Source organism: Leptonotus elevatus, chromosome 4, assembly GCF_054856555.1.
Source record: "Leptonotus elevatus isolate MCC_2025b chromosome 4, RoL_Lele_1.0, whole genome shotgun sequence".
Lineage (NCBI taxonomy): Eukaryota > Metazoa > Chordata > Actinopteri > Syngnathiformes > Syngnathidae > Leptonotus > Leptonotus elevatus.
Genome location: NC_141242.1, coordinates 8,623,508 through 8,639,193, shown reverse-complemented (window position 1 = coordinate 8,639,193; position 15,686 = coordinate 8,623,508). Strand labels below are relative to the sequence as shown.

At 40.5% G+C, this 15,686-nt stretch overlaps 4 protein-coding genes and 1 long non-coding RNA gene across 9 annotated transcripts; 3 read left to right on the top strand and 2 right to left on the bottom strand.

Annotated features, from left to right (window-relative positions):
- The first annotated feature begins 72 nt into the window (after positions 1-72).
- LOC147175377 (uncharacterized) lies at positions 73-1,430 on the top strand. Its single transcript, XR_015094697.1, has 3 exons — positions 73-256; positions 347-481; positions 931-1,430. It is a non-coding gene; the product is annotated as an uncharacterized LOC147175377 (long non-coding RNA).
- Positions 1,431-1,626: 196 nt separating this feature from the next.
- On the top strand, positions 1,627-7,222 carry kti12 (KTI12 chromatin associated homolog). Of its 3 annotated transcripts, XM_086073627.1 has the most exons (10): positions 1,627-1,831; positions 2,380-2,431; positions 2,505-2,557; positions 2,696-2,751; positions 2,820-2,899; positions 2,987-3,146; positions 3,267-3,329; positions 4,397-4,465; positions 4,986-5,079; positions 7,110-7,222. In XM_086073627.1, the coding sequence occupies exons 1-10, from the start codon at positions 1,681-1,683 to the stop codon at positions 7,154-7,156; spliced, it is 825 nt and encodes a 274-aa protein (XP_085929753.1). In that variant the 5' UTR covers positions 1,627-1,680; the 3' UTR covers positions 7,157-7,222. The 3 variants fall into 3 exon arrangements, with proteins under 3 accessions (XP_085929753.1, XP_085929752.1, XP_085929754.1); XM_086073626.1 differs by lacking the exon at positions 7,110-7,222 and having other exon boundaries at positions 4,986-5,176; XM_086073628.1 differs by lacking the exons at positions 2,380-2,431; positions 2,505-2,557; positions 7,110-7,222 and having other exon boundaries at positions 2,737-2,751; positions 2,839-2,899; positions 4,986-5,176.
- Positions 6,857-8,388, bottom strand: ch25hl1.1 (cholesterol 25-hydroxylase like 1, tandem duplicate 1). The gene is given in 2 exon segments (XM_086073629.1): positions 6,857-7,334; positions 7,337-8,388. Coding segments are annotated over 2 exon segments (735 nt in total). The 5' UTR covers positions 7,701-8,388; the 3' UTR covers positions 6,857-6,963.
- On the top strand, positions 7,509-15,521 carry LOC147175373 (cholesterol 25-hydroxylase-like protein 1, member 2). 2 transcript variants are annotated; one of them, XM_086073624.1, is made up of 2 exons: positions 7,509-7,656; positions 9,001-15,521. In XM_086073624.1, exon 2 carries the CDS (start codon positions 13,843-13,845, stop codon positions 14,680-14,682), a length of 840 nt encoding a protein of 279 aa, XP_085929750.1. In that variant the 5' UTR covers positions 7,509-7,656; positions 9,001-13,842; the 3' UTR covers positions 14,683-15,521. The 2 variants fall into 2 exon arrangements, with proteins under 2 accessions (XP_085929750.1, XP_085929751.1); XM_086073625.1 differs by lacking the exon at positions 7,509-7,656 and adding an exon at positions 8,831-8,934.
- LOC147175374 (uncharacterized) lies at positions 8,742-12,796 on the bottom strand. Of its 2 annotated transcripts, none has more exons than XM_086073621.1 (12): positions 12,704-12,796; positions 11,740-12,332; positions 11,420-11,479; positions 11,279-11,331; positions 11,049-11,193; positions 10,292-10,641; positions 9,948-10,176; positions 9,756-9,870; positions 9,350-9,467; positions 9,160-9,271; positions 8,974-9,086; positions 8,742-8,913 (listed from the first exon to the last, which is right to left on the bottom strand). In XM_086073621.1, exons 2-12 carry the CDS (start codon positions 12,319-12,321, stop codon positions 8,847-8,849), a joined length of 1,944 nt encoding a protein of 647 aa, XP_085929747.1. In that variant the 5' UTR covers positions 12,322-12,332; positions 12,704-12,796; the 3' UTR covers positions 8,742-8,846. The 2 variants fall into 2 exon arrangements, with proteins under 2 accessions (XP_085929747.1, XP_085929749.1); XM_086073623.1 differs by lacking the exon at positions 12,704-12,796 and adding an exon at positions 12,479-12,565.
- Positions 15,522-15,686: the final 165 nt, after the last annotated feature.

Here is a 15,686-nt window from a genome sequence, read left to right as displayed (position 1 = left end):
AAGCCCATCCTTTCTCATTATAACTGCCCGTCTCCAGCCCGGAGGGCATAAGCCAAAAATATTTTCATTGAATAGCAACTTCACACTTAAGAGGAAGGAATGACAGCCAAGTCGGTTTGGAGAGCTGGACTCCTCTTTTGTTTCATCCTCGTGTCTCACGTCGCCATGACGTCTTCAAGGACTCTTCATTCGAATCAGATGAGAAACAAGGATGTGAGGATGAAGATGAAGCCAAGAATAGGAATGTGGGCAACAGGTAAGAGAGGTCACATTGTGTCAAGCTTAGAATACATTTGGCTTTTCTTTTTTTTCTCCATTTTTTAATGATCTGCTTGTGTTGGTTTAGGTCATTTCATGGGCAAGAAAAGTGTTGCAGACAGTTCCCCTGTGGAGTCTTCCATCAAGGGCATGAAGGCAGACGACACCATGAAAGCTCTGCCCACCATCTTCATAATCAAACCCATAATTGGTCACAACACATGTCAGTTAAGTATGTCGTTAGAGTCAATATCACTTTTAGGTGCTATTCAGAACTCCAGTAAAATATATGCGAGCTTGCTGACAGGGTGGACATATTTGGGGCTAATGTTAGAATTAAATGAGATAATGATGGACTTTCACTTCACAAAATAATTCAATTAGCAACCTGATTGTGTACTGTTTAACAGATGCATTTCAAATTTCTTTATTTCTTTAAAAAAAAAAATCAATTGATATTGCATGATAGAGTAGACATGTTCAGTTTGACCATGAAAATTACAAAACGCGTGTAAATATTTTTCAAAACAAAGGAACCTCATTCTATAAGACCACTTATAATAAGAACTTGGATGAATGAGCTGATTCTGAAGAGGCACTTTATAGTGATATTGCCACATTTATAGTTGATTTATGATTGTTTGCACCTGCAATGATGTTTATTGCTTCCAGAGGAGGGGGGAAAACCTGCTAAGGAACACGTCCAACATCGGCCCCACAGAGGCAGCATATATTATCTCACAATGACACAGATGGATGTATATTCATGTTTTGTAGCCCCATTGCTCATTGTGTGATTAACCTCCACAATTATATCACAATATCTATTATTGACAGTTTACTTCTTGTGTCAAATGTGCACTCCATCATACTCTGAGGTGTAGTAGTGTTTCAGGGTTTTTTTTGTGCCCCTCACATGTGACATATTATTAGAATAGAAACACTTCACTTTGAACGTTGTAGTTTATTTATGAAATGTGTCATTTGTTATGGTGGCTTTTTCTAGTAGATGCTCTAACTACCGGAGAGAAAAGCCTTGAATGTTTTAACATTCTCGGCCAATTAAGATAATTCTGATTGTAATGAAGTGTCAATTGAGTATTATACTTCTTTGGTTTTAATTAAAGGAATATCATTATGTAATGTAAGTTCAATAAATAACTCTGTCTCAACCAGCTGGTCTTTTTACTCTTATTATTTGGGGAAATGTGGAAAATAAATAATTACATTTCGCAATTAAATTCAACTTTTAAAAAGATACATTAATTTAATTAACTGGTTAAAATAGTATGTATTTGTTTTATTTTTGTCCGGAGTTTTCTTTCGCGCCTACTAATTAATGGTCAGAATAAACAGGTTATCATCACATCCGGGTCACAGTTGAACAGTGTAGCTGTTTCAACAACAAAATAATCACAAGTCATGCCTTTAATAGTTATGTGTGGTTATCCATGCAGTGGTAAAACGCGGAGGGCAGAGGAATTAAAAGTGTATTTCGAACAAAACACCGACAGAAAGGTTCACGTTGTGGGAGACTCGCCCCTGGCAGCTGAGAAAAACGCCGTGTATGCAGGCAAGTTAAGCTAGCAGCTGCTAACCATCATCGACCACAAGAATGTTTAGCAAGAAAATACTATAATAAAGGTTTTTTTTTTGTTCATCGGTGTAGCCGTTTGCGAAGTAAATTTTTTCATAAGATTGTGCGATGTTTTAGTTTTCTCTGCACACGATGACGCTGTTTATATGGTTAGGGAAACTATTGAATTGATGGTATTTTGAACGGAGTCACGGTGCGCTAGCACTGGCGAATCCATTAGGTGCACGAGTGCCCCCCTCGCCTCTCCACATTAAAATAATAATAATAATTCCAATGACAACTTTAAATTCTGTCTGACATATAAAATAAATTATTTAATAGTATTTTGAATGTGTTAGTGCAAAAAAAAAAGAAGAAAAGTCCTTTGCACTGCACCAAAACAAACTACTACTATTATTTATTATTATAGCTTTATATTTCTACATGTATGTCCATAAAAAAAGAGAGAGCCGAACGTTGTGAAAGTGTCTACAAAATGTCATACAAATTTGTTTGCAGTGGATAAGTGCGGTTTAATGTTGCAGATTCTGATAAGGAAAAACAGGTCAGAGCTACACTGAAAGCTGAAGTGGAAAGGTCTGTGCGCATGCAGACTTTATTTTTTGTTTTATTGTCTCTGTGCTTTTTAACGTGTGCTTTTATTGTTAAGGAAAGTCAACAAGGATGACATTGTTATATTGGATTCCTTAAACTACATTAAAGGTAATGGCAATGGCTGGATGATATGGTCTTAAAATAAAATCAATTTAAAAAAAGACAAATTAACTTGAATCATCTCTCAACCCTACACAATAGTGACCTTACCTAGTTTGAAAACCTTTCCACTTTAATACATTGCAGGTTACCGCTATGAACTTTTCTGTCTCATAAAACATGCACAGACACCACACTGCCTGGTAAGTATATCTAAATGCCAATTTGGAAATAAAACAGCATTGCAAGATGACAAGTATTTTTTTTTAAGGTGTATTGTTTGACGTCAGATGATGTGAGCTCAGCGTGGAACGCCAGCAGAGATGCAGAGGAGCAATATACACAAGAAATGTAAGTGAAGACATTTGCATACACAACATATGCATGTCTCAAACGTTACGTTACAAATATATTTGACATTTGTCCTGTCATCTGTAGCTTGGACGCATTAATTCTGCGATTTGAAGCGCCAGACTCCAGAAACCGGTGGGACAGTCCACTTTTCAACATCCTCCAAGATGACACGCTTCCATTTGAAGCCATCACCGACGCACTCTTCAAAAGGAAAGCACAGCCACCCAACCAGTCCACTCAAAATGTAAGAACTAGCAAAATATAAACACAAATACATTGATAAATGTTGAACTGTGTCTTGATACTAAATAATGCTACTTATTCCATTGATATGAGCTCAGTTATGTTGTCTGTGTATTTGCAGCAACCACTCTCATCTGCAAACTTCCTGTACGAGTTAGACAAGACCACACAGGATGTGTTAATGGTACGTTTGGGACTTGTTGCTCTCAAAATCCACGTGAATGGCTCGGCCTCACTTGGTGTTGACCACACGCATAAGGATTTGTGGTCGCAAATATTGAACAGGTCTAACATTTCCGGTTATCGCCGCCGACCATTTTCCGCGCAAAAATCACTATTAACAAACCCCGCGCAGTAGGGTAATCGTTCAGGATAATTTTTCACAAGTGTGAGGGAAGACATTGCTGATTAGTCATTAGTAAAGCTTCGTGACTAACGCTGACATTTTATCTGTTATATTCGGTGTACTTACTACGACCGTTTAATGTGTTTTCTCTTGTTTTGCATCCTCGCAGAACAGATTACCACAATAGTTCAAGAAGCACAGGTGGAAGTGGGGCCATTGATTAGTGGCTAGTTAATTAATATAATTAGTAACAGCTAGGATGCCAATGTGGTGGGGTGGAGAGAGAGAGAAAAACAAGCAGCCGTATTAAATGTGACATGTGGGAAACTCGATTGAGTTCCCATGGTGCACTGTGGCTAGTTCCTAATGGCTTGTGCTTGTGTTTTACAACAAAGACGCTAAATGGAGTATTCCGCTGTGGCTGAATCATTGTCTGATGATAGTTAATGTCAGTAATTTAAGGTGGCACTCTCACAGTGGGTAGTCGAGTCATAAAAGGCTCTCTGATTGTTAAAATCAGGCTTTGCTGTTTTTTTTTTTTTTAATTTACATTAACAAATTTTTAAGAAAATGATTAGCCTTGCTGTGAACTCTGCAAAGCAACAAGTGTCAAATAAGTGTGAAACGTAAAAACTCCTCACAAATGTTTTTCTTGTCAGAGGTATGAAAAATAATATATAATATTTGATTGAATAATAAAATATATATAAATGAGGATCTAAAATAAAATTAATAAACCATAACATAAGAAAATGATTGATAATATATTTAATAATTTAGATTAAAAGATAATTGTATTGCCTACTTTACTAACTTATTAGCTTGCCATTTACCTACCGTACTTTCTTTGTAGTGTTACCACTAATGAATGTTTCTTTCCATGTACTTTCTTCTCTTTTTTTTAGGCCATCTTTAATGCACAAAAGACAAGTGTCCCCGGAGATCGCATTACAGTTCCAGGAGCGACAGAGAAAATATCCTTTTTTTTTCCCCCCTAAATAACTCGCATGAACATATGTCAGGCAACTATTTAATTTGAGAGCAGGGCAGGCCACATAATAGTGCGTCACCTAATAGCTTTTTGCTGCCTCATCAAGTTCCGCCTCCCGCGGGAGAGACGGACGGTGTTGGCTATCAGCTGGCTTGTCTTGAAGGCTCTACGAATGAATAGGAATCGATTAGAGCAGCACAATGAAAGGCAGCTCAATTGATCACAGCTGTCGTTAGAAGTTGAGCCATGTACAGAGCAAATTATACAGTTGAGTGGATTTTTATTGACAGCTGGAAAACTGATGTCACAAAATGTCAATTAGCTTCTGCATGATAATGTTTGATTTGAATGAAAACCAACGTCTTTAAATATGATGATTTTGACTTTTCAATTGTCACGAGAACTAATCAGCTTAAGTGCCTACCCGCTCAAGTTTGGAGATGACTGGACCAAAAAATTCAGGTCATGACTTACATCTGCAAGTCCTTAACCAGATGTCAAACTTGGAGCTGACCAGTAGCGTCAACATGGCTGAGCTGCGCAAATTCCGCCGCCAGTTCATCAGCTACAGCAAGATGCACCCGACAGAGAACACGGGTCAGATTTCCAACATGTTTGTACAATATTTAAATAAGAGTCTCCATTGATGAATGTATATCACTGATTAAAATACAAGTATTTTTTCATTTGGAAACATTGACTCAGCATTATTTTAAGTAACTCTTATTTGCCGCTTGGTGTTCTTTTGCTGAATTCTGCAAGTTAGTCATGAACATTTGGTCCAACTAAAGTTCCCTTCAGCACTTGGCTCAAGAAAACAACCTCCTTAATTCTAACCGTGCGCTTGACCCGTACACAACCTTCTAAATCCTACTTTTTTTTTTGCCCATTGTTGGAGAAACATGAATGATTTATTGGCTTGTAAAGATTTGGACTTATGTAAGAAGATCATGAGGGAAAAGAGTTTTCATGCTTACATGCTGTCAATGACTGCGCTTTTTTTCCCCCTACTGGAATGAAGCACGAGTCAGCAAACGACAAGCACGTAAGATGATGACTGCTCATATTTTGTTGTTAAATGCACAAGCAAGCAGAAACTTGAAGCAATGCCTGATTCAAACAGTATAATCAGGGACCAGATGAGCTAGATGATGTATTTGTTGACAAAAAAAAAGTTTTGTTTGGGCAAAACATGACACTAATGCTATGCAAATGTGATACATGTGCAGTTTTCCTCTTTTGTAACTGACCTCATTCTATACTGCTTTTGCGCTTAAAACTGGACAGATTTTATTACAGACAAGACATACACTCTAAAAAAGAGAATTGTTGAACCCACAAAAGTCTATGAAGAGAATTGTTGACCAACTTAATTGAATTGCTTCAAGTGGTCACACACGATTGAATTAAGTCAATCAAAGCTAATATATTAACTCATCCACTGCCATTGACGGCGATAGACGTCAAAAATTCATTTGAACAGTTTTTTCCACTTTTGGTAATAAGAGTAAGAAAACCTTTAAAAATATATTGCACATTTAGAACGGATATAAAATTTGTGATTAATCGTGAGTTAATTATTGAAGTTGTGATTAATTAGAATAAAAATAATAATTAATAGCATGACTTTACTAGGTAACTCATGATTAATCACAAATTTTATATCTGTTTAAATGTACAATAAAAAAAAGAAGTTTTCACACTTGTTAACAAAAGCAGGGGGGAAATGTTAAACTAATAGAAATAGTTCAAATTAATTTTTGACGTCTATAGCCGTCAATGGCAGTGAATTAGTTAAATTCAATTAACTATGAGGTCATTATGTTTAATCACTTGAGTTCATTAAACTTAAAATATAAATTTTGGATTAACTTAATTCAATTGTGTGTTACCGCTTGAATGAATTCAATTAAGTTGATCAACAATTCTCTTTTTAGACTAGAGTTGGTTTAACAGTTCTCTTTTTAGAGTGTACATGATCTAACTGTACTCCAAAAGGATAGCAGAGGAGGATGGTGACGATGTTTTATGTTTTCATATGTACCAGAAGTTGTAATAGGATAAGGTACATAATTGTGCATGGTACGCAAGACTGAATCACAAAATTTATAATACTGTGTAAGTGTAAAAAAAAGGTTTACTTTGGCGCCATCTTGTGGATTTTCAGAAAATTAGTACGGAAGGATATGCAGTTTTTTTTTTTTTTTTTATAAACGAAAAGGAAAAGAAACAAACTGATGCCTTGAGTTATGAGTGACCCGACTTGTGAGTTTTTCGAGTTACAACGCGTCATTTGGACAATTTTTTTTTCTTTGACTTGCGAGCAAAGGTTTGCGCTAGGAATGCTATACAGTGACAATGAACTCAACCCTGCTCATTTCACAACAAGCAGCTGTTTATTGCAACAACAACAAAATAAGAAAAGACTAGTATTGCTGCAGCTAACTGAGCACAAATGCTTACAATATGCAATGAAACAATTTACATCATGTCAACCCCCCCCCCAGCATAGTTGCTGTTAGGCCTCTTATGGTGCAAGTCATGAGCAGGCGCTCTACCCAACAAGCCGAAAGGCACAAGCCGATTAAGGCCCCACGGAAGGTCATAGCCAATGTGGTCCTCCACAGACATCCAGATACTAAGCACCGTGATGCACCAAGTGGTCAGCGGGTGACACTTGAGCAGAATGGGGTCTTGATTGCTCCAGAGTCCCACCGTCACCAGTTCCGGGATGCTGAGCTCCTCGGTGGACCAGGAGAAGGGGGCGGAGTATTCGTGGTGAATAGCGTGGACGCAGCGGCAGAGTTGCACGTGCTTGTGGTGGACGACGTGCCTGATGTAGTACTGGGTGCCAAGCCATCGACGAAAACCTCTCGTAAGATGAACATGCTGACCACCACACTTGGCAGGACGAAGAAAACGTGATTACAAAGGGCCGCCCGGAAGCTCCTCGCCATCATTCCGAGCGTGGGCCGCCGCCCCGGCTGGATTTTGTACTTATGAAACGTAGGCACTCTTTCTCCCAGTAGGTCCATAACTGCGAAAGGTGCGTTGAACACGACGTAGCTGGAAAAAGCAAGCAGGACCAGGAATAAAGGAGATGAGACGAGAGGCCTGCGGTGCACAAGAAGATGGTTCCAGAGAGGCTGCAGGAGATGATCGGAACGGCTAAAGGTGAGAGGACGCAGAGGCACCTCACTGATGTTCAACATCTTCATGCAAGGCACTGCTGCTGCTTTGGGATGCTTAAGCCTGGAAAAATCCCTCTTAAGTGTGGAGTTTGGCTCAAGGGGCTTTCGTGTCAACACTCAAGCCAAAAAGATTAACTACTATATAGCACAATGCGCTGCAAAACATGAACAGTAGTAAATACACTCCACACTAGAGCACCTCAACTTAAATTCACTTTTAGTCAACTATTTTCTTAACATTTATTGAACGAAATATTTAGTGTTCGCTCTCTAATGCGGTTCACTTTTGCAAAATTTTTTGTGCAATTTTGCATGCTTTTTAAATTAAAATTTGAACATTGGAAAAGTTTTAACGAGAGAAATGTGAGAAAATGTAAACGCCGCTGAGAAAAGTATGTGGTGAGGGGTTTTACAGCCTTAAAACATTTGTAATAAATGTAAAAAACAAAGCAGACTACTTTGCAGATTTTACTTATTGCGGGTGTTTTGGAACATAACCCCAGCGATAAATGAGGAAATGCCACATATTTTCTCATCCCTTTTATTGAACCATTTTATCTGTCACTTCTTAAAGTGGAAGTTAACCTTAAACATTGTCTAAACATGACATTCTGATTATTACATTTGTGGAATATGAGTTAGGAAGCAAAATCCAGCCATTTTAATCTATTTTAAGGGACGGCCATTTTGCCACTTGCTGTCGACTGAAGATAACATCAGAGTTGCTCAGGGCCCAGGCAACGACCAATCACAGCTCAGCTGGGCCCTGACCAACTGTGATGTCATCTTCAGTTGACAGCAAGTGGCAAAATGGCCACCTTCTGATATTGATTTTAAAAAACTGCTGGATTTCGCTGCTTACCTCATATTCTACTAACGCAACCAGAATACTTTATTTAGACTAGTGGGGCTGCATAGAACATGTTATTGTTAAAAAAAAATGTTTGGGGTTGACTTCCCCTCTAATGAGAAAGTGTGTAAATTTTAATCCCACATTAAAAGATTGAGTTGACCCACTGGAATTGCATGAAACAGGTTATTAAAGGTCAGAAGAGCTGTCACACCGAATGATCATTACAACATGATTTATTGGGGGGAAATTAGAAACTCATTGAATTTCTGTTTTTTTTTGTGTGTGTGTGTGTGTGTGTGTTCCCAAAGTAACAAATTAAGCTAATGCTTTTCAGCGGCCTTCCTTGAAATCGTCTTGTTGGTGTTGGCGTACTTCTGCCGATCGTTTCTGAAAAGACGGACAAATTAAGTACTGCCAACTGAATCGTGAAATGTGCTTTTAAGATACCTTGACATTTTAACTTTGCTCCTGCAGCCCACTCCTCCCTCCCAGTGGCTGGTGTGAGCACCTCTGGTCATCATGCTGCCACAGCTGACGCAAGGCTTCCCATTGCCGTACGGCTGCAACGACGACACAATGTAGCCAGGAAGCCCGTTTCAGTTGTTCCGCCGTCATCACTCACTCCAAGCTCACCTGCTCTTTGGCGCAGTAGCCGCAGATCATCCTATTAGCGAGCTCCATGGGATGGTCCTGGTCCTCATCGTGGCACACGTCGCAAGGGTAAGCCCGGCCGCAACACGGGAACCTTGATGACACGCGCGTGGAAAGGACATGGGATGTACTCTTATGTTGAAAATGACAATAGAAAGAGTCAAGGTGATACCTGAGCCAGCGGTGGCTTTGCTTGTAATGCTTGCATGCTCCTTTTTCTGGCAGCGGCTTCCCCTTTTGAACAGCTGGATCTCTCACCGTTTTAAAATTAACAGTTGAGGCACTTGGACCTGCACAGGAAAAAAAAGAAAGAAAAAAGATAGATCTGTCAAGTATATAGTTTTCTTTTTTTCTGCATGGACTTACAAAAGTTATGTAAAATATTTGTTAGACAGCGACAGTTGCTTTTAATACATCAGGGTGGGAGAAGTGCACTTTATAGTTTTACCACTGTGAGTAAAATGCAGCTTTTTCTTCTTTCTGTGTGGGCACATTGTAGTCAAGACTGTTTCAGTTTAGTACAGTATAAGAGTTTAAACCTTGGCTAATCTGCCCGGAGAATGTAGGCGAGCTTTCACCTGTTTTGTTGCTGCGTGGCTGAATGTATTGGAATCTGGCGCTCTCAACCAACAGACTTAGCTTGCCGTGGCAGTTTTCACAATTGGCCTCTTTTGTTTGACCGTAGCAAAGGTTCTGATAAAATATTGAAAAAATTGATTAATCGAGGGTTTTCGGCGGTGTAATGACCTCGCTGTCGGGTGAGTCCGTACCTGGACAAAACTCTCCTGGGAGCAGCTGAGGCAGCCCACAGTGAGGTGGCAGTCTTGAAGCACCAGGTCAGAGGGAACAGCGTTGTGGAGGTCCAGGTACCCCAACACGTCGCTGTAGTGGTGCAGCATGGAGGGTCTGAAGGCGGCGCTGATTCTCGCACTGCACTTCTCGCACTGAGCTACGCAGGCAGTCTTCCCGTTCAGCGTCAGGTCTGCCGTCACTTTACACCTGCGCGCGGGAAATTGGGTAGTTACATTTTTCGACTGCACAATCTAATAAGATCCTCATAAGGAAACTTCAACAAGTCCCTTGGTAGACTAGTTAATGACAAATTCCCAGCGACCTGTTACATTGAAGACAAACAGTGATATTGAGGCCCACTGCGGTGGCCGTGTTCTCTCCCAGCGTCAGGCCAAGCAGTCGGACTTCTGTGCCTCTGCGGACGTCGCTGATCTTGATGTTTTCCACCAGGTGAGTGCCATCTTCATCCTCATCCTCTCGCCGCTCGTCATCACAAGCTAAGCCGTTCTCTTCGGGGTTTCTCACTACATCGCCGGCCGCCTCTTCCTCGTTCGCAGCGTCAGAGTTGGTGTCGTGTGGATGATGGTCTGACTTTTCGCACACGATTGCCTGCAGATCCTGGTAGGGTATGAACTGCAGTCCGGCTTTTTCCAAATCAAGGTCCTTTTTTAACTGCAAAATAAATAAATTAAGTACAAACAAAATGGAGCTCAACCAATCTTTTGGTAAAGAACTGTAAAGTTGAACAAAAGTTTGAGTAAAAATTCACTTGACAAGTGTCTTTTTTGAGCCTTAAAAAGCTAAATTTCTGTGCTAATATGTAGCATGATAGCAAGCCTAGTAACAAAATCGCTGAGGCCAAATGATAATTGACGCTACTCCTAATGAGAAGAGCCAACAGTTAGGTTTTAAACATATAGTAATATAGCAACCAGAGGTGAGAAAAGTGTTACACTGATAAGGATTGTACATCTTTCCCCATTTGAAGGTATTATTTTTTTATTGAGAACTTTTAAATTGCTAACATCCAGACCGCAATAGCAATATTTTCCCGCTGTACATGTACAACTACTGCTCACCTGTCTGGCTCCCTCCGTAAAAAGCTTCTCCAAACTACGATCAAGCCAACGGAGAAAAGGCCGGAACAGCAGCTCCACTTTTCCGAGTAGTTGATTAGTGGCATGCTTGGCCTGAAGCCACTTGAGCGACGCTTGCTGCACGTGCCTACCAAAGCCACAGCACAATAACTGTCAATAATGCGCCAAAAACACCTAATTCTGACAATAACTGAACAGGTTGCTTTTAATACCTTCCCATCACTTGAGGCAACTCTTGATCCAATGGGATATCAAGGGTAAAAATCTAAAATGATTGAAAATTTTAGTTTTTTTTTCATAACTACAATGTCATCATATCATTGCCGAGTGGTATTTAAAGTTGTGGTCTTTACCTCTTGGGGATAAGTGTCTGGAAAGCTCACCATGATGTCAACTTCTTTCAAATCAAAAGGCTGCAAAGAGCATAAAAATGGATTAGTGGTGACTGGCGGAATCAACTTCTCATACCAAACTAATTGAGACTGAATCAGCAGCACCTCTGCTGATTGTAGATGAGAAGCGCACTCAATTTAGACTCAGTTTCTTCAAGACACAAACAAAAAGCCATCCAATTTCTATTGCACTTGTTGTCCTCAATAAGGTCAACCATATTGCCATTGACACTGCGCCCGTCCTTCCTCATAAGGATACAGAGCAGAAAATAAATATTTACCCAGTCTGGATCAGTGGCTTCCACGGTGGCCCTGTAATACGTAACCTTGCCATCGCTTCGCTCTTGAATTATAAGACGGTCTTTGGGAAAACGCCTCTTTAGCTGCTTGAGCTCTGTGTCTCGTAGCTGCACGGCGACGTCCTCAGTCAGCTCGCTCAGTTTGACCTCCTGCAGGACGTTTGGCCGAGGCGCAGGTGCTCTTCTTTGCTCTGCCGATTCTGTGCGGCCCCCCATTGAGGGGAGCTGCGGTGGATGCCAAAAGCGACACCTGTCCTCCATCGTGCAGTGACCTGACAAAAAGTAGCGGCAGGTGCGGCGTCCTGCTCCTGAGGACGCTTTGGGCTTGGCAGTGAGGACATCAGCATTCCCTTCCTGACCCACACGAGGGAGGGATGGGACATCAGCTTGGCAGGGAGTCGTGGTTGCTTCTTCCTGACCAGATCTAGAATCCTCTCTTATGTGCAAATATTTGCATTTGGCCCCAAAGTAACAACGTCTTCCCTGAGAGAAGAAGCGACAGAGCTGCTGTGTTTGACGGACCGCCTTTGGGTCACACGTCTCCCCTCCATCACCATTCTCCATTCTTTTCACACCTGAATTAAAACAACATCGACATTTTGTAAGATCACTGACTTGCTTAGTTTCTTGCTTTATTTTATGGCAATCAATGTAACTTTATGACTACCAAAAGTCAGAGCAAAGTGCGACAATCAAGTTAAAACGTCTATAAATTATTTACCCAGACATCTACAGTTAAGTATGTGGCAGACTCTTGGTTGTCATAACATCTGCCCGTGTGTGTCAAATTTGAAGCAGTCAGAGTCTGGTTGCTATGTACCCTAATTTCATTGTTACAGCAAGAAGCGATTACTAAAAAATTACGTCATGTTTTGGTCAGTGTATTCGTAAGACCATAACGTATCAAATGACAACTTATATTCTCTTAAACGTCTGCAATTCTCACCGTGAAGTAGCTGTCAGGTTGGAGTGCGACAAGTGACGTCAGAGTGCGCGCCTGCGCGGCGTGATGACGTTGGCGATGTCTTCTACGGGTTGTCATGTTGACCACTTGCTGTATGGGAAACACTCTTTGTCTCCCCCTACAGCTTGGGTGTATTAAATGTTTCTCAAACGATAGCAGAGAACAGCACATCCTACCCACACACACATTTTTTTTTTTAAATAATAATCGTTTTATCAAAATACATTCATGTTTGTCTTAGTCTTAAGTTATACCATATACTGTATGTCATGAATTGGGACGACTCAGTGATAAGTTAGCCATGTGTTAGCTCACCTGCTAGTAATACAACTTTGTGTTTACGTTAAATAAAAAATAAATAATATTTTAAAAAATATATATCTGTTTACGCCAACTCGCTGTTAGATAACCTACGGCGCCCTTCGATGGACATTGAGTAAATCTAATCACTGTTTAATATTTTATTTATATTTAGTATTTATGAAAATGTATTTCGATAAAAAAAAATAATGATTAAAAGAGCAAATTATTTTCGAGGTACTTTAGTGTCATAAAAGGCTTCATTAACCTGTGAAAAAAATGTATGCATGCAATTACAAGTGCATCTCATGTCATTTTTTTGTTAATCAACGTTAGCAATTCCAGTAAAAAAAACTCACATACTATACTGTACTAAACGCAAGGAAATAATTTTCGGAATCCTCATTTTTACTTAGTTTCTAAACTTATGTATAGAATCATTAAACTGAAGAAAATACTTTTCAGAATCCTCATACTACTCAATTTCACCATTAAAAAACATTTTGTTTCTTGTGTAATCTGTTTTCCTGAGAGGTTTTTGTTAGCTGCAAGTTGTGATCAAGTAAAATGGTATATTTAGGTCTGTCTAAATTTGTGCTATTTTCATTTGACCTACTGAAAAATTACATTTCCCACAGTGAATGGATGCATGCCTGACTCTTCAACTTTATAAAATAGCTTTTTTTTTTGTACTAAAGAAATGTGACCAGCTCTCTTAAGTATATAAATAATTAGTGCACTTGGCTGTCACTTGATAGTACACACAGCGCAAAAGCAGGCACTTGTGGGCTGACATCTCTTAGGGGTTGTTTCAAGAATCAATGTTCCTCTTTGGTATGGCTTTTGCAAATACAACTTTGAATCTGTGGGGAAAAAACAAGGTGTTGCTTCAACCTCTTTGGGACATACTGAGAGTTGACTACAAGGATTATCTTCGCTCTCCACTCTTCCCCGTTGTTCTCACCGTCTCATCCTACTTCATCTTGTGTCTTCCTTTCCTTGTGTGCGACATGGCGGGAGACGGGTGGCCACAGGTGCAGCGGTTCAAGATCCAGCCGAGACGGCGGCCCACGGTCTCCATGCTGCTGCACTGTGCTGGTGTCACCCTGTACAACCACGTCTTCCTGGTCCTCCCTGCGTCAGTTGCTCAGTGGATGTGGAGGCCACCTGTGGAACTGCCCGACCTGGCTCCGTCCTCACTGGAGCTGATATCCGGAGTCCTGGGCAACCTGCTGCTCTTTGACCTCCAATACTACGTCTGGCATCTGCTGCATCACAAGATAACGTGGCTGTATGTCACCTTCCACGCCATCCATCATGACTACTCGTCTCCCTTTGCTTTGGCCACTCAATTTCTGGGCGGGTGGGAGCTGCTCACCGTCGGCTTCTGGACCACCCTGAACCCCGTGCTCCTGAGATGCCACCTGCTGACCACGTGGACCTTCATGGTGTTGCACGTCTATGTCTCTATAGAGGCCCACTGCGGCTATGACTTCCCCTGGTCCATGTCGCGTGTGATACCGTTTGGCCTGTATGGAGGGCCCAGCAAACACGACGTGCACCATCAGAAACCCAACACCAATTTTGCGCCCCATTTCAGCCACTGGGACAAGATATTTGGCACTCATGCAGAGTTCAGCTTTGTTACTGCGAGCAAATAAGTACAAATGTAAAGTCAAGCTCAATAAACACTGTCAGCTAGTGGCCATGTATAAGAAGTGCTGAAATTAATAAGTGCAGTGTGAAATAAGCATAATGTTAGCACCTGCTTGGTCAAAAATTATATATATATATATATATATATATGTATTTAATTTGTTGTATTTGGGCCTCGAGTTGATTTTAATTAAAATTCCAAATTTTTACAAGGTTTGAAAAAAACATGTGACCGCTTTTATGACACCATGATACGGAAATCAAAAAGCCTAAAAATAAATAAATGCATTCCAGCCTACATGTAAGTTATCTTTGTGGCGGCCATGGCTCAGGGTGTCGATACGGTCGTTCAGTAACCAGAAGGTTGGCTGTTCGATCCCCGCTCCCCCCCAAGTCATGTGTCTTTGGGCAAGGCACTTCACACACACATTAAATCCAATGCTAATCACACTGTTGTATGGAAGGTACAAATGTTTGGTGGTGGTCGGAGGGGCTGTAGACGCACACTGGCAGCCACGCTTCCATCAGCTACTTAAGTAGCTTACCGCCACCACAGTGTGAATGTGTGAGTGCACGAATAATGTGACCTCTGTGTAAGTGAGTGTCCACAAAAGCACTATATAAGTCTAATGCATTATTATTATTGTTATCTTCAGCACAGTTCAAATACAAGCTGTTTTTCCCCGAGAGGTTGTGTTTTTTCCCCATTTTTTTCGCACCAGGCATTTCATTAATTCTCACTTTTGCCCAGATGGTGGCGGTAATGTACAGAATGGTACTTTTCCATTAGAAGGCAAGAAGAAGAAATGAACGAACGTAAATACGAAAGTGTCTCAATGAAAGAAGCAGATTTTATCATCCCATCAAGGATTATCACCTGGCGGAAAAAAACACAAGGTCTGTTGTTTTGATTACCGGGTGTGAAGTATTTAAGTATATTTTGTAGTTGGTGTGTAAAATAAAACACTTAAATCGGTGTGCATTTAGTACTAGTTTATAAATTGAAATG

Coding starts and splice junctions, on each gene's coding strand:
- LOC147175374 (XM_086073621.1), bottom strand. CDS start 12,321: ATGGAGAATGGTGATGGAGGGGAGACGTGTGACCCAAAGGCGGTCCGT. Junction 11,480..11,739: donor AAGCCACTGATCCAGACTGG/GTAAATATTTAT, acceptor TGCTCTTTGCAG/CCTTTTGATTTGAAAGAAGT. Junction 9,272..9,349: donor CAAAGCCACCGCTGGCTCAG/GTATCACCTTGA, acceptor CGTGTCATCAAG/GTTCCCGTGTTGCGGCCGGG.
- LOC147175373 (XM_086073624.1), top strand. CDS start 13,843: ATGTTCCTCTTTGGTATGGCTTTTGCAAATACAACTTTGAATCTGTGG.
- kti12 (XM_086073626.1), top strand. CDS start 1,681: ATGCCTTTAATAGTTATGTGTGGTTATCCATGCAGTGGTAAAACGCGG. Junction 2,432..2,504: donor CTGAAAGCTGAAGTGGAAAG/GTCTGTGCGCAT, acceptor TTTATTGTTAAG/GAAAGTCAACAAGGATGACA. Junction 4,466..4,985: donor TTCCAGGAGCGACAGAGAAA/ATATCCTTTTTT, acceptor CAGATGTCAAAC/TTGGAGCTGACCAGTAGCGT.